This window comes from Suricata suricatta, chromosome 1 (assembly GCF_006229205.1).
Source record: "Suricata suricatta isolate VVHF042 chromosome 1, meerkat_22Aug2017_6uvM2_HiC, whole genome shotgun sequence".
Taxonomy (NCBI): domain Eukaryota; kingdom Metazoa; phylum Chordata; class Mammalia; order Carnivora; family Herpestidae; genus Suricata; species Suricata suricatta.
The window spans coordinates 95402436-95417918 of NC_043700.1; the positions used below are offsets into that span (position 1 = coordinate 95402436).

General features: G+C 35.8%; 1 protein-coding gene across 7 annotated transcripts in view; it reads right to left on the minus strand.

The window, feature by feature from the left end:
* The window catches only part of SPATA5 (spermatogenesis associated 5), a 325548-nt gene that overhangs the window by 70212 nt on the left and 239853 nt on the right, over positions 1 to 15483 (minus strand). For 5 of the 7 annotated variants that reach the window (XM_029941225.1, XM_029941224.1, XM_029941234.1 and 2 more), the window contains exon 15: positions 4325 to 4489. The exons of 1 other annotated variant lie outside the window; for it this stretch is intronic. In XM_029941225.1, coding sequence (XP_029797085.1) covers positions 4325 to 4489 — 165 coding nt within the window. Of the gene's footprint in view, positions 1 to 2223; positions 2274 to 4324; positions 4490 to 15483 lie in introns of those variants that run through there. One more of the 7 variants, XM_029941244.1, reaches the window with a different exon arrangement.

The window sequence follows — 15483 nt, forward strand, 5'->3', positions numbered from 1 at the left end:
CACATCGTTTCTTGGTTTTATATTTGTTACCTCATTTAACCCTCAAAACAATTTCAGTCATTGGGGTGCCTGGGTGGCGCAGTCCGTTAAGTGTCTGACTTCAGCTCAGGTCATGATCTTGTAGCACATGAGTTTGAGCCCTGTGTCGGGCTCTGTGCTTATAGGTCAGAGCTTGGAGTCTGCTTTGGATTTTGTGTCTCTATCTCTCTTTGCCCCTTCCCTGCTCACGCTCTTTCTCTCTCTCTCAAAACAAACAAACAAACAAACAAACAAACAAACAAACCCCAGGGCGCCTGGGTGGCTCAGTCTGTGAGGTAAGCGTCTGACTTCGGCTCAGGTCATGATCTCCCAAGTTGTGGCTCCAGCCTCGAGTTGGGCTGTGCTGACAGCGCGGAGTCTGGAGCCTGCTTCAGATTCTGTGTCTCCCTTTCTCTCTGCCCTTCCTTTACTTGTGCTTGGTCTCTCTCTCTCAAAAATAAATAAAAACATGAAAAAATTTTAAAAACAAATAATTTCAGTAACTTAGATGTTTTAAATGAGAAAAGTGGCGTTCTAAGAGGTTAAATAACTTGCCTATAATTGCCCTGAAAGAAAAAGACTGTAATTCTCTTAAAAGTCTACTCCAATGCAACACTAAAAGTCTTCCTTGTTTCCCTTTACTGCCTCTCTTGGAAGCTGAATCCTCAAATCCTGACATATGTAATAAATGTTAGGATTGCCTATATTATTTATAAAATATGTAACTGATCCTGGCTTTTAGGCATTATTCAATTTCAGTTAATGAGATAATCACTAAAAAAAGATTAACATCCAAAAGCAAGTAAACATTCAACTCAAATTTTACAGCTACTAGTTGTTGGCCTATGTCAGCAAATTCCTGTACAAAGAGGAAATTACATATCTTACTTGTCACCTCCGTTCCCAAGCACATGGCACACGGGTTAAGGGCCCAGTTATGCCTTTCATGTGCATATATTTGTGATTGTTGATTTCCTGTTGGTTGGGTAAGATAAAAGTTTTCTAAAGTAACTAAGATAATTGGATAAAAGACAAATGAAAAAATGAAGTGGAATCTGCTACAAATAACTTAAAAAACAAAAATCAAAGCAGAAGAAAACAATAGCTATAACCAAAAAAGACTTATTATTTCCTTCTAAACTGAATTCCCATCTGCTTTTAAACGGCAACATGTTTTTCTATTAACTGGAAGCTACAGCCAAGAAGCCAAAGACAATGAGGCTCTGGCCCCCGGGGAGGGGACGGCGCAGCGCGGCTGAAGGCCGCTCTCTGCTCCAGCCCCTCTGTAAGGGCTGCTCCCTAGTGAGCCTACCCCTTCCAGCTGGCGACAAACTTACTACTGGGACTCTTATGAGAATTAGAGAGCTGTTCCAGTTCTGTATACCCGCTCTCCAAGGAGGGAAAAAGGAGTAACTCAGAAGGGTATGAGAAGCCATTTGAAACACTGGGCCTCTGTAAGCTTTTAAGAAACAGTGTTGATTGGGCAAAATAAAGCACCTGGTGAAAAGAAAACATTTAAAAAAAAAGTTAAGTTCCTTCCATCCCAGTCATTAAAAGTCCCCATATCATCTCCAATCACTCTCTACAGCCTTTTTTGGGTTGTCATTTATTTATTTCTTTAAAGTAAGTTCTATGGCCAATGTGGGGCTTGAACTCACAACACTGAGATCAACAGTCACATGCTCTACTGACTGAGCCAGGCAGGCCCCTTTCTCAACTTAATTAAAAATTAAAAAAAAAAATACCACAGTTAAACATCTTATGTTTCTAAAAGACAGACACTGGTGTGGGCAGTTTCCTCATCTCTGGCTCACCTGGCCAAATTCTTGTATATACAGCTAACAGTGTTCAGTTTAAAATTAATATATAATACATGTAACATACTAACTATATAATACTGATGATACTACTCTCTTATGAAGACAATTTATCATCATTTCCATTTGATACCAAAGTGGCCAAGACACTCTCTCAATCTGAAAAAGTAGCAGTGCGTGTAGCAGCACCTACTGCGATGAAGTTAGAGGGCTCTCCTGTGGTAACACAGGGAAGTCTGTTTTTCCTAAATATAATTTTTAAAATCTCTTTTCTTTTTCTGTTTATTAAATGTTTGATGAATATGTACCATGTGTTAGGCTCTGTGCTGAAGGATATGGCCTTGGCCTGAGGAGGAAACAAATTAGTTACATCAGTGGTACTGCACTGGGTCTGTAGGAGTCAGGTAACTGAGTTTCCAGCTTGAATTTGTCTTACTGCTAAAAAATAAAAAATCAAATGAATTTTGGCTTTCAGTATTGCAGTATCATTTTCATTCTGATGGAAAGAGGTGGAGGGAAAGATGGGAAGCTAAATATTATCTGTCTTAAATTTATATTTATTAATTTAAAGACTTTTAAGAATATGTTCTCGTCAAATGATAGGGTACCTGTGTGAACTGCCTAACTAATCAGACCAGAAGAAAAAAAAAAACCCAAAACAAACAATATGAAACAAATCTGTCTTGCCCAAATTGAAAACTCCAGAAATACTAAGATATAGTTCTGAAGAAAATTCCTATGAAGTTGTAATAAAATATGGATTACAATTAGAACCACAGTGGGATATACTTCCCCCACTTTAGCATTATGGGACCTAAAAATGTAATAATTCAAGGAGACACAGAAGTTTCTGCTATTTTTCCTGTGACTATTATTAGAGGATCTGATATAAAAATTAATGAGAAATGAATGTGCTTATACTGTAGATTCACTAAGGCATGTGCCACATGAGAACTAGCAAGCTGGTACAATAATTCCTGGCACCGAGTGAGTTTTTTCCTTTCAGCCAGATGAACCTCACTGGCTTTGACTTTTGTTCGGCATTTCTGTGTTAGTACCATGAACTACTTCAAAGTGAGAAAGGCACATTAATCCCTTGCTAACTGCTCTTCCGCTTCCCTCAGCTCAAGCAAAGATTTATGGTTCCTTCTCTTTGCTGTTTCCTGTAAAGTGACATATATACACGATGCTGCCCTTGGTCTCACATCAAAAACTGAATTCTAGGAATGCCTGAGCAGTCAGTTAACAGCATCTAGATGTTCATTTTAACTTAATGGATAGTCATGCCCAAAAGATGCTCATAACGATTATTTTTCAGGTAGGAATGTATGTACTTCAACTGCCTCTCAAAGTACTTTCTACGTGTTTTTTTTTAACCTCTCGTGAAAATTTCCCCTCTCTAAAGGGGGAAATATCAAATATACATAGTGCATAGTTGAGACAAAACAATGAGGAGATTTAGGATTTATTTTGGTTGTTGTAATTAGCTATGACTGCATGATAGACTCAGTTCAATTTTGCATGAAAATTTATCTACAGTACTCTCTGAGTACCACTAGTGATCTATTATGTATTGATCTCTTTGGAATTTACAGAAGAAAGATTACAAACAATAGTAAGCAGATAGAATGCAGAGTCTCAGTCTGTTGAATAACTTAGAATAAAAAGAATCTACAATTTCTTACTAAAAAAGATATTAATTTCCCAGTACAAATCCTTATCAGTGGTATTCAAAAGATATTTCTACGTTGAGGACTATAGTCTGTCCTTTTCTTAAGAAATGCATGTGAAAGAGACACAATTATGTTAATGGAATTTATATTGTAAATAAAAATGGCCTAACTAAAAAGTTACTAAGGAGAGAAAAACATGTTTATCTGTCATACTTAAAATTTTCATATTTTCCCAGAGGTCTTGCTGTTCCTACTGAGAGTATACTTTCACAGCTAAGGGCAGACTGTCCCTTCTGCAGTTTTTACGAGAGAATCTTTGTTAATATACAAGTAGACTGACATAATTTTCCAAAATGGTAAAAGATGGTAATGATACAATTTCTGCCAAATCTTTTACTTCTGGACACTTGCGTGACTTCCTAATTTCATTTTTATGCTCTCTATAAGAAAACAAATATGTAAAGCTGTGTATCACTTCTATTTGATAGGTCAAGAAATCAAAGTTCAGAGAAGTGTGTCAATGATTGAAAACTGATGTATCAAGAAACCAGAAAAAAGAAACTTCTAGCCTAGTGTTCTCTCCACTATATCATGTTAATACTCTGAAGACTACATTTTGAGAAGTAACAGAAACCAGGTAAAAACAACTGAGATATAATAGAGGCCACGCAAAATGCAATTTAACTTAGTGATTACCTGTTACAAGATCTGTTAACATATGCCTATTTAAAACAGTAGGCATCAAGCAGCTTTTTGCTAATGACCCCAACCCATTGCTCTCCTGCCACAAAGGTACTTTGAGAAGAACTATCTTACCTCTGCTCCTGAATATGTATCAGTTTGGAGGATGAGTTCAGCCAGATCAACGTCATTACTGATTGGCATAGAGCGAAACTGCAGGTTAAATATTTCCCTTCTTGTTGCTGCATCTGGTAATGGCACATAGATGATTCTATCAATTCTTCCAGGCCGCATCAAAGCCTGTAAAGAGGATGAGAAAATGCGGAAAACCCAATCCCAGAACTGACATTCCATGTGAAAAGTACCAAAGAAAGGGGATATCTAGAATCTCATGAATAACCCACTATTACTCATTATTAGTACATGTAATAAGCACTAGGGATTCTATAATCTATTTTAAAGACTCAAACAAATAAACCATGTTCAGAGTACTTCTGAAAGTAGCAGAGTAATACTTCTGAGAGGCTTTCTGCTTCTCAGCAAGTGTCAGGTCAATAAAAGATGGCTATTCTCTTTTGGGGAAGTGTGTAATATGACTTGTACTCATTGTATCAAAAGACTTTTTTTTTTTGGAATTTCCTGCAATACCTCTTAAAATATGGGTTATGCTGTTTTAGAGAGCACTTAAAATAGCACAGCTCTAATAAAAGAATACTTCTAGAGCTGAAAGCAGTCGAATGAACTTTCCTCATATTTTATTGGAGGCTAATGCCTAAATTATCTTCGAGCTAACGAATTCATGTATTCAGAAAACGATACTGAGCACACACTATACACTAGGAAATAGCATGAATTAGATATGTCTAAAATTGATTGTGGAGATGGTTGCATGTATCTGTGGATATACTAAGAGCTACTGAACTGTGTACTTTAAATGGGTAAATTTTATGTTTATTCTATCTCAATAAAGTTATTAAAACAGAAACAGGTCTAAAATGGGTGTGTGGGGGGGTGTGGTAAGAGGTTGAGGCAGCTTTTAGTTGGGGTAGTGAGAGAAAGCCTCTCTGAGGAGGTAACTTATGCTGATATCCAAAGGAGTCAGCCTTAGAAATTCTGGGGGAAGAGCATTCGAGGTAAATGGAACATCAAGTGCAAAGGCAAGAATGACTGGTACGCTCCAGGGAAAGAAAAAAAAATCAATATGATAGAGTGAATAAAGAAAAAAGAGGTACAGAATGAGGTCAGAAAGATAGTCATAGACAGCTCATAAGGCCTTGACACAGTAAAGAGTATGGATTGTATTCTATGTTTAACGAGAAGTCATTGGAAAGTTTTAGGTAGAAGGTGAATTGGTAAGATTTATGTGAAAAGATCACTCATGGGTCAATATCAAAAGGTCTAATATGTGTTAATACCAGAAGGAAAGGAAAGAGAAGATGGGGCAGAAAAAATACTTGAAGAAAAAAGAGGCAAAATTTCCCCAAATTAGTAAACACATTTACAGAATCAAGAAGATCCAGATCAGTGAATCTCAAATAAAATGAATACAAAGAAAGCGACACCTACACATCATAGCAAATGCTGAAAACTGAAGACAAAATCTTGAAAGCTGCCAGACTGAATATGGGGAATAAGAATTTGAATCACCAATGACTCTCAATCAAAACAATGAAGGACAGAAAGCAGCAGACCCGTATCTTTATAGTGCTGAAAGAGGGGCGCCTGGGTGGCTCAGTCCGTTAAGCGTCAAACTTTGGCTCAGGTCATGATCTCACGGTTCATGAATTCAAGCCCTTGTGTCGGGCTCTGTGTTGACAGCTCGGAGCGTGGAGCCTGCTTTGGTTTCTGTGTCTCTCACTTTGCCCCTCCTCTGCTAATCCTCTCTCTCTCTCTCTCAAAAATAAATAAACACTAAAAAAAATTTTTTTAAGAAGTGCTGAAAGAATAAAGAAGTCATCCTAGAATTCTAGTCGCAGTGAAAATCTTCTTCGTCTTCTTTTTTTTTAAGAACAAGAGAGCACACAAGTGGGAGATAGGGCCTTTATGAGAGAGAGAGAGAGAGAGAGAGAGAGAGAGAGAGAGAGAGAGAGAGAATGAATCTTAAGCAGACTCCACACTCAGCCCAGAGCTTGACGTGGGGGTTCAATCCCACGACCCTGGAATCATGACCTGAGCCAAATCAAGAGCTGGCTGTTCAAATGACTGAGCCTCCCAAGTGCCCTGAGAATATTCTTTAATAATGAAGGAAAAATGAAGTCATTTTCAGACAAAAGAAAATTAAGAAAATCTGGTTCCATTAGAACTGCACTACAGAAAATGCTAAATGATGTTCTTCAGGTTTAACATAAATGACATAAGATGGAAAACTGAATCTTCAGGAGGAAATGATGAGCATTGGAAATGAAACACCACCAAACTGTACATGTCTTCCACTTCCAAAAAAAAAATCAATTTTTGCTGACATAATCAGAAATGGGATTTCTTGAAGATTTAACAGACACTTATAAATAGTGAAACAGCATATTTCTACATGTGCACTTTTGAATGAAATATCCAGAAAAAAGGTGTGATAGAAATAAATGTAGAAACTAAGGAAGACAGGAACTCAAACATGAACATCTTCTAATTAAAAACAAAAGCAAAAACAAGCCCCCCCCTCCCACGAAACCCCTGAAAATGTAGCTGAAACCATACATAAAACACTATGGAAAATACAAACATCAAAACCTCATATGGTTGGCTCTGCGGAAATTAGTTCTTAGAGAACCAGTATGCACGCGGGCGTACATACACACACACACACACACACACACACACACACACACACAAATCATGATACTCTGTGAGTAAGGAACTGACCTCTTTCTCTGACCTAAGAATCTCATCTTTTGCCACGCCCCCATGAAATTGTGGAAGGCTAATTTGTTAGCTTTTAAATAGGGTAAAGTCTCAGAACTTTTATAGTTCTTGACATGTATGTTCCTAAATGACGGAGCCTAAAAGTAATATAAAGTAAAAATTGATAGGATTAAATAGATAAAAGATAACTCTACAATCACAATATAAGATTTTAACACTCTTCTCTTAGCAATTATAGAACTAGAAAACAAATCAGTAAAGATACAGAGGATCTGAACAAGACTATCAATCATTGTGACATGGTACTTATGGACCACTATACCCAACAACTGCAGAATACATATTTTTTCCTTTCTTTTTTCTTTCATAGTTTATTTTCAAGTTGGTTTCCATATTCCTCCCAGTGCTCATCCCAACAAGTGCCCTTACATATTTTTTCAAGTATACCTGATATATTCACCAAGATAGTTCATATGATGAGCCATAAAACAAAACTCAAGAAATTCAAAAGGACTGAAATCATACAAAGTAGTTCTCTAAGAAGAGTAAACTAGAAAGGAATAACAAGAGAGGAAAACCTCAAACACATGAAAGATTAAACAACACCCTTCTAAGTAAACCACAGGTTGAAGAGGAAATTAGAAAATGTTTCACGTTGAATGATAATGCAAATCTAACATCAAGATAAAGTAGTGCTTAGAGACACATTTAGAACTTTATATGCTGATGATAGGAAAGGAGTCTAAAATAAACGACTTAAGGTTTAAGAATAAGTACAAGGAAGGAAATAATAAAGATTAGAGTAGAAATCAATGAACTAGGAAACAAATGGTAGAGAAAACTGAAAGACAAGGGTTGTTTTCTGTAAAGATTTAAAAAAACTGATTAAATTCTAACTCGACTGAACAAGGATAAAAGAGAGAACAAATCACCAACCTGAGAAATAGAAGAAACTTTATCACTACATATTCTACAGAAAGCAAAAAGAAAAATAAGAAAATAGTATCAACAGCTTTATGACAACAAATAAACAACTTTGATAAAAATATGTTCCTTTAAAAATCCAGTTATCAAAATGGACAAAAAAATGAAATTAAAAAATCAGAATAGCTCTATATTTATTTTTTAAATGGAACTGAATTAATTAAAAATTGAATTTATTATGACTGACTTTCACACCGAAAACATTCTAGTCTAGATGGCTTCATTTCTGAATTCCAGCAAAGAAGAAATAACAAGATTGCACAACCACTTCAGAATAAAGAACATTTTTCATGTTGTTTCAGAAGGCCAACATAATACTAACTCCAAAAACCTAATAAAGATACCATAAAAAATGAAAATTGTAAATGAATCAGCCTCATGAACACAGGCTCAAAAATCTTTAAAAATATTATCAAATAGAATCTCACAATATGAAAAATGGATAAATCACCTTAACCAAGAGTTATTTCAGGAATACAAGATTAGTTTAACACTCAAAATCCAGGTGGCATAATTCACCACAGAAACAGAATACAGGAGGATATTCACATGATCATTTTAATATGTGCAAAAAAGCTTTTGACAAAATTCAAGATCCACTCATATTGAAAAACCTTCAGCAAATTAGTAATAGAAGAGGACTTCAATATGATAAGTAGTATCTAGGAAAACCTACAGCTAATATAATTAATGTTGAAATCCTGAATGCTTTCTATTTAAGATCAAGAACAAGGTAAAAAGTCACCACTTCTACTGATAAATATAACAGAGGTACTAGTCTTTATTACAAAGACAAAAGGCAAAAGACAAAAGACAAAAATTAGAGCAGAGGGGAAGGAAATATAGAACTTGGAATGGGAAAAGGTAAAACTATCTTCATTTGCAGAAGACATGATTGTTTATACAAAAATACTAAGGAATCTACAAAACTACTAGCAAGGTTACAGAATACAAGTTTATTATAAAAATTGTATTTTTATATATCAAGCAATAAGCTAATAGAATATGAAGTTTTAAAAATCTACTTTATGAGAATACATAAAAGCACAAAAAATAAAAGATAGAAATAAAATTAACCAAAGAAACACTTCACTGAAAACTATATCACTATTGAGAAAAATTAAAGGCCTACATGGACATACCATACTCATGAGTTAGAAGACTCAATATTATTAAGATATTCATTCTTTTCCAATCTATTGATTCAAGGCACTTGCAATCAAAATTTCACAAGAGCTTTTTTTAAAAAAAAAAAACACCTGACAAACATTACAATATTCATGTGGAAATGCAAATGACAAAATAGTGAAAGCCACGTTAATAAAGAAAAAAGCTGAAGGACATATCCTACTTTCAATGCTAATAAAACAAGACAGTGTGATACGGTCCAGAGGACAGAAATATAGATCAATGGAATAAAATAAGGGATTCCATATGATTTTTATTTTTAAGGAACTAGGAAAAGGAAACTAGGAAAGGAAAGCACTAAAAATAATAATGCTCCAACAACTAGATATTCATATTTAAAACATCAACATTGGGGCACCTGGGTGGCTCACTTGGTTGAGCATCTGCTTCAGCTCAGGTCATGATCTCACAGTTCATGGGTTCGAGTCCCACATTGGGCTCTGTGCTGACAGCTAGCTCAGAGCCTGGAGCCTGTCTTCAGATTCTGTGTCTCTCTCTCTTTCTGACCCTCCCCTGCTCATGCGTGCGCTCTCTCTCTATCTCTCTCTCAAAAATAAATAAAACTTAAAAAAAAATAAAACATCAACATTGATCCTTATCTGACATCATATTCAAAAATTAACTTGACTTGGATCATAAGCCCCGATATATGAGCTAAAACTCCAAACTTAATGTTTATGTAGCCCTGAAGAATCTGTAAAGCACTTTTCACATACTGTCTGTATTTCACTTAATATTTCTCCAAATCCTGTGAAGTAGATATTGTCATACCCTTATTAAGAAAAAGAAAATGAGGTTTAAGATCATATAATAAAGGGCAGAAAGTGGGCTGAATATTCAATCTATCCTTTTTCACTTTACTATCCTGCCAGTACAATATGATATGCAGTACCAATAGACAAATGAAAAATATTCCTGTACTGAAATACGATATAGGTAACAAAAAAATTAAATAATTCTTGGATCAAAAAACATTATACATCTACTGTGGGCCAGGCCCTGTTTTAGGTGCTTGGGAAACAGCTGTGAATAACTTGGTTACGTTTTTTAAAGTTGAAGTTATCCTTTTCACCCTTATGGGAAAACTCATATTCCAGGCTATTTTAAAATTTCCTTTCTAATAGTTGAAAGAACAACACAGCAAAGGATAGAGAGCATACACGTCATCTAAGTCACTGGAACAACACTCAGCATGCATCTGGCCCCCCACCCCCCGCCCCCTTCTCCCCTGCCAAGTTGTAGCTGTCCCTGGGCAGTGCAGGTTGAGTACACTTCAATGATTATAATGTTGCCTGGGCCAACAGCCAGCTAGTCTTTTTCTGGTCTGATCTTGTCAGTGAAAGTTAGCTTAAAAAACAGTAGGAAAGAGCTTTCCTTCCTGTGGAATCCTGAATGAGTTAACACCCTTCCTAGAATTTCTTTAAAAATACTGTTCTGGGATATTAGGGTGGAAGAGTGTGTTTTGAATGATGGCATGTTCTGTTATTTTAAAACGACCATACGACAACTCTCAATGAAAAAACAGGCTAAGGCTTCCTAATACTACTCTGAGCCCTTCTAGCCCCAAGGTCATAGATACTGTGGCTGCTACATGAAAACTCTACTTAAAAATATCATAGGGCAAACTGCCTTTTCAAGAGAACTTATTCAAGACCTTGGCAAGTCTCTACACCTCAGCCCCAGTTTCTTCATGTGTGAAAACGAAGGTGGTTCTTGAATCAGAGAGGGCTATGTGTATCTCATAAGAATTTTCCTCAAAATACGCAGATGAAAAAACACCCCTTTACAATTTTGTAAATAATCCCATAAAGTTAACCTGAAATCTGCTTGTGGGTCCAAGACTATGAATTATTAGATGGGCTTTCAGATGGCTCTCCAGCCCCGATTCTAGGACTCCATTATAGTACCTTTCCCAAGGAAACACCCCCAACTTATATTACATGGTCTTACTGAAAATGTGTTATTACTATTTTAGTGATTACACTAATTAATTAAACTAATACCATTATCTTTTCTTCTTTTGACCTTTACAAAAAGGACTTAAAGCATTTCTGGTATTTTATATTAAGGGTTCGTTCGTACTGATCCAACACCATTAACACAGTTACAGAGCTGCCTTTTCTTTTTTATAAATTCTGAAATTTGATGCATGCAATTTCATAGTCTAGCATTGCTCAATCTAATTTATTTAGCATAGAAATACTTATTCAGACCAAGGTATTAAAATAGACACTGTGAAAAATCAGGTCCCAGGGCTCCCATTCATTTCAAATGATCAACAAGGGTGTGTATGTGACTATAAGGAGCGCCTCCCTCTAGTGAAGAAAAGCAGCACTAAGCCTCCACATTTTACTCTAATAAAAACGTATTGATGTATCATGATTCATGGAGAAAATAGTTCCAGAAACTGGGGAGAGAGTGGATCCTTGGTAAGAGCTCAGATATATTTAACAGACACCCTGAACTTATTTTAGGCATTTCTCTCCCCCCTCTAAATCTGACAGAGTAATGGGCATGGCTAATGCTACTTCTTTAATTCTCTCTTGAAACGGTAATATCTACTTCATCTTCTTTATTTTGTATTTATGTGCTGTCTTTTCCAACAGACTGTAGCCTGTATATAATGGCAGGTATCATATTTTTTATTCAGCACTGTGAAGTCAGCAACGGCACAGAAAAGGCACTCAATGTAGTCAAGGCAACATGATCTCTTATCTAGAATATCATAACTGCTTTGCTAATTGTCTTCATGCAATCTTATTCTTTCCTTCTTCTCCCTTTCTTGATCTACATCACTGCCAATAGTGATCATTCTTCTACTGCAAATGCTGTAACTTATTTTCTAACCATTTAATGGCACCTTAAGGGAAAAAGTCAAATTCAAGCATAGGATTTCAGGCCTCTATAATTTTGCTGTAAAAGTCCTACCTTATTTTCAGCTACCTGACGCACCTAAGCACTCACAGTTAGCCAAAATCACCATGCTGCTTTCTGTCTCCTTGTCCTCACACATATTTCTCTGCTCCGAATATTTTATCTCTTTGTCTATCAGACAAGTTCCACTTTTTGTCCAAGTCTCAGTTTAAAAGTCATTCTCTTTTCTATAACCTTCTATGACTCTTCCAGGTATATATAACATAATTTGACATACATGTAAAAAGTGAGGATAAAAGAATTTGCCCTAACCACGTTAAAATTCTAGCTTCCCTGTTTATTAGCTGTGTTTGGACAGATAATTTAAACCTCTTGGTACTTTAAAATCCCTAAGAGTCCTAGTCTCTGCTTAGAGGATGGCTGTATGAATTGAAGAATATAATCTATACAGAGCGCTCAGCACAGTGCCTGGCACATGACATGGATGCTTCCATTTAGACACTATTATTATTATTATTATTGTTCCTGTATAATTCTCCCTAGTACTTGGCGAAGCTCCTTAAACAGAGGAAATGTTTTTATCTTTGGATCTTGGCACAATGTAGATGTTAATGTTCTCTAAATGAATGAAAGAATAAATGTCATAAAATAACAAGATTAGAATAATGTTAGAAAATTAGGCTTAAAACAGATTCTTGATCTATATTTCTAAATCTCAATGTTTACAAAGGATTGCTATTTAGTAACTTGACTTGTCTTTTCTTCTCTTTTTTCTTCTGCTTTTACCACAGTCTCTGAAATGCTCAATTCATAGCCCTTTCATAAAAGAGAAAGGAGAACTTAATAGCAACATGTTTGCTCTCTTCAATAGAAACTTGAAAAAGGAATCACTAAAAGAGAGGAGGCCCTAGAACATGCCTGTATTTATTAATTCCTTCCATGTTGTTGATCCCTATCACTCAGCCTAGAGATGGACATAGATGACTTCTGGAAATGTTTTTTATTTTTGGCGTTAGCTGCTATCTTTAAAAATTTTATTTATTTCCAACTTTATTGAGGAATAAATGACAAATATAATTGTACATATTTAAGTGTACACCATGGTCTGATATACACATACATTATGAAACAATTAGCAGGCTCAGGGTAATTAATATATCCATCACTTCATATAATTTGTATATATTGAGAACACTTCAACATCCACTTTCAGAAGATTTCAAGTATACAACCCCTTATTTAGTCTACATTCACTAGGGTAAACAGTAAATCCTCAGAACTTATTCCTCTTATAACTGAAGGTGTACCCTTTGACCAAAGTGTCCCCATTTCCCCATAGCCCCTTGGCAACAACCATTGTATTCTTGGTTTCTGTGAAATTGTGTGTGTGTGTATGGGGGGTGGTATGTTTAAGATTTCACTGTGACACCATACAGTATTTGTCTTTCTGTATGGTTTATTTCACTTTAGCTGCTATCTTCTAAGGCTTGAAATCCCAGTGTTTCAGGAATACAGTTGCATAATATCTTTTAGGCAATTTAGTAATCTAAAAGCTTAGTTAGACTGAAAGAAGAATAGCTTTAGAAACCAATGAAATAAAGAATATTTTGCAAAACCCATGCAAGCCCTTGTAAGAAACATTCTTTACTATATTATTTGGTAATTAAACTTTGAGACAATGAGAAAAAATATAAATTGTACTTGAGTTGGGGGCACAATCTGCTGAACAGATATCAGGAAACAGAAATGAATTTAATATAAAATTAATAAAAATATTAACTCTCCACATATTTTAAAAGTAACTAAAAAATACTGATTGAGCAATTTTTTTGTGCAAAGCACTATTAACAATACAAAGAAGCATATGACTTGGTCCTTACTTTTTAATGTCTTAAGTTATTTATTTACTTATATATTCTGAAAAGGCGGGGGGGGGGGAGGCAGAGAGAGAGCGAGAGAGAGAGAGATTGAATCTTAAGCAAGCCCTGCACTGTGAGCATAGTATCCTACGCAGTGCTCAATCTCAGAAACCATGAAATCATGCCCTGAGCTGAAATCAAGAGCTGGACACTCAACCGATGAGCAACCGAATGTCACCAGACTTCTTCTTTTATAGTTTTCAGTTTAGTAAGCCTTTTTATATGAAATAACAGGATATTTTTTAATTTTAAGGTTTATATGAGTAGTAATGATATATTTTACACTATGTACATCATCCTTTAAACAAGTAACCACTTAGAGATCAGTATATTTGACACCATGGGGAATATAATCTATGGGGAAATTAAATGGTTTACAAAAGCCAAGGAAGTGAGATTTTTTTTATCTGTAGTCTTAAAAATATAAAATCATTATTGGTGCAGTAGGTCATTGTCTAAATGATTACATCTGGCTCAGAAATTAGAAAACGAGAATTTTCAAGAGTTAAAATTAGTTGATTTAAGACTTTGGAAATGAAGCACTTCAAATTTTCTTAAAAAAGTCTAAAAGCACTTCCCTGATCTAAGTAAGCTGGGCCTGAAATGCCAAGTAGGGAAAATTAACCAGGCTGAGAAGGGAGGAAGAGGCGGAGTGAATGCTGTGCACAAATAACTAAAGGTACAGCAGTGGGAAAACCATTCTTGCGAGGGCAGAAGGCTTACTGTGTTCACAGGTGAGACAGACCTTCTGAACTGCTCCACAAGGAATAGATCACACTTGTGCCTAGGATATTGCTTCCTTCAGCTCTCAGGTGGGCTGGGAGCCCACAGAAGCCAGAGGCTCTAGGCAGGCAGTGACTTTCCCTGGTCACTATTTCCGGTGTGACATGTCATGAAAAAGTTTAAGAAGCACTGGCAGAGGATTCTTGAGAACATTGGGATACGAAGGTAGATGAAGTAAAAACAAACAAAAAAACAACTCCAGGTATATGGTTACATACATATAGTGGATAATGTCAAGGACTTTGGTCTTGATCTTATAACTCATTGGAAACTGTGGAAGGTTTTTAATGAAGTGAAGGACAGGCTCAATTGTCTGCTTTCTTAAGCAGACAATTCTGGCAGCGGTGGGGAGGCGGCATCAGAATGAAGTGCAACTTCCAGTTAGGAAGCTAATACAATCTTGAGGTCTTAAATTAGAACATGAATAATAACAGAGGCAGTGAATTTGTAAAGGACGATTTAAGAGATATCTTTGAAGTTGAATGGTCCAAAGTTTTCAACTTATTATTAGACATTTCCCCCTTTTGACAATGCCTCTCCATTTTGCAAAGGAAGATAGAGACAAAGCAGGATTTATTTTAGATAGATTTCTATTTGTATTCTGCAAAGAGAATACTTGCCAAATTAAACCTGGATCTTATAATAAGCCACGACTTCATTTTTCAACTGCTGGAAATGCTTTTTAAA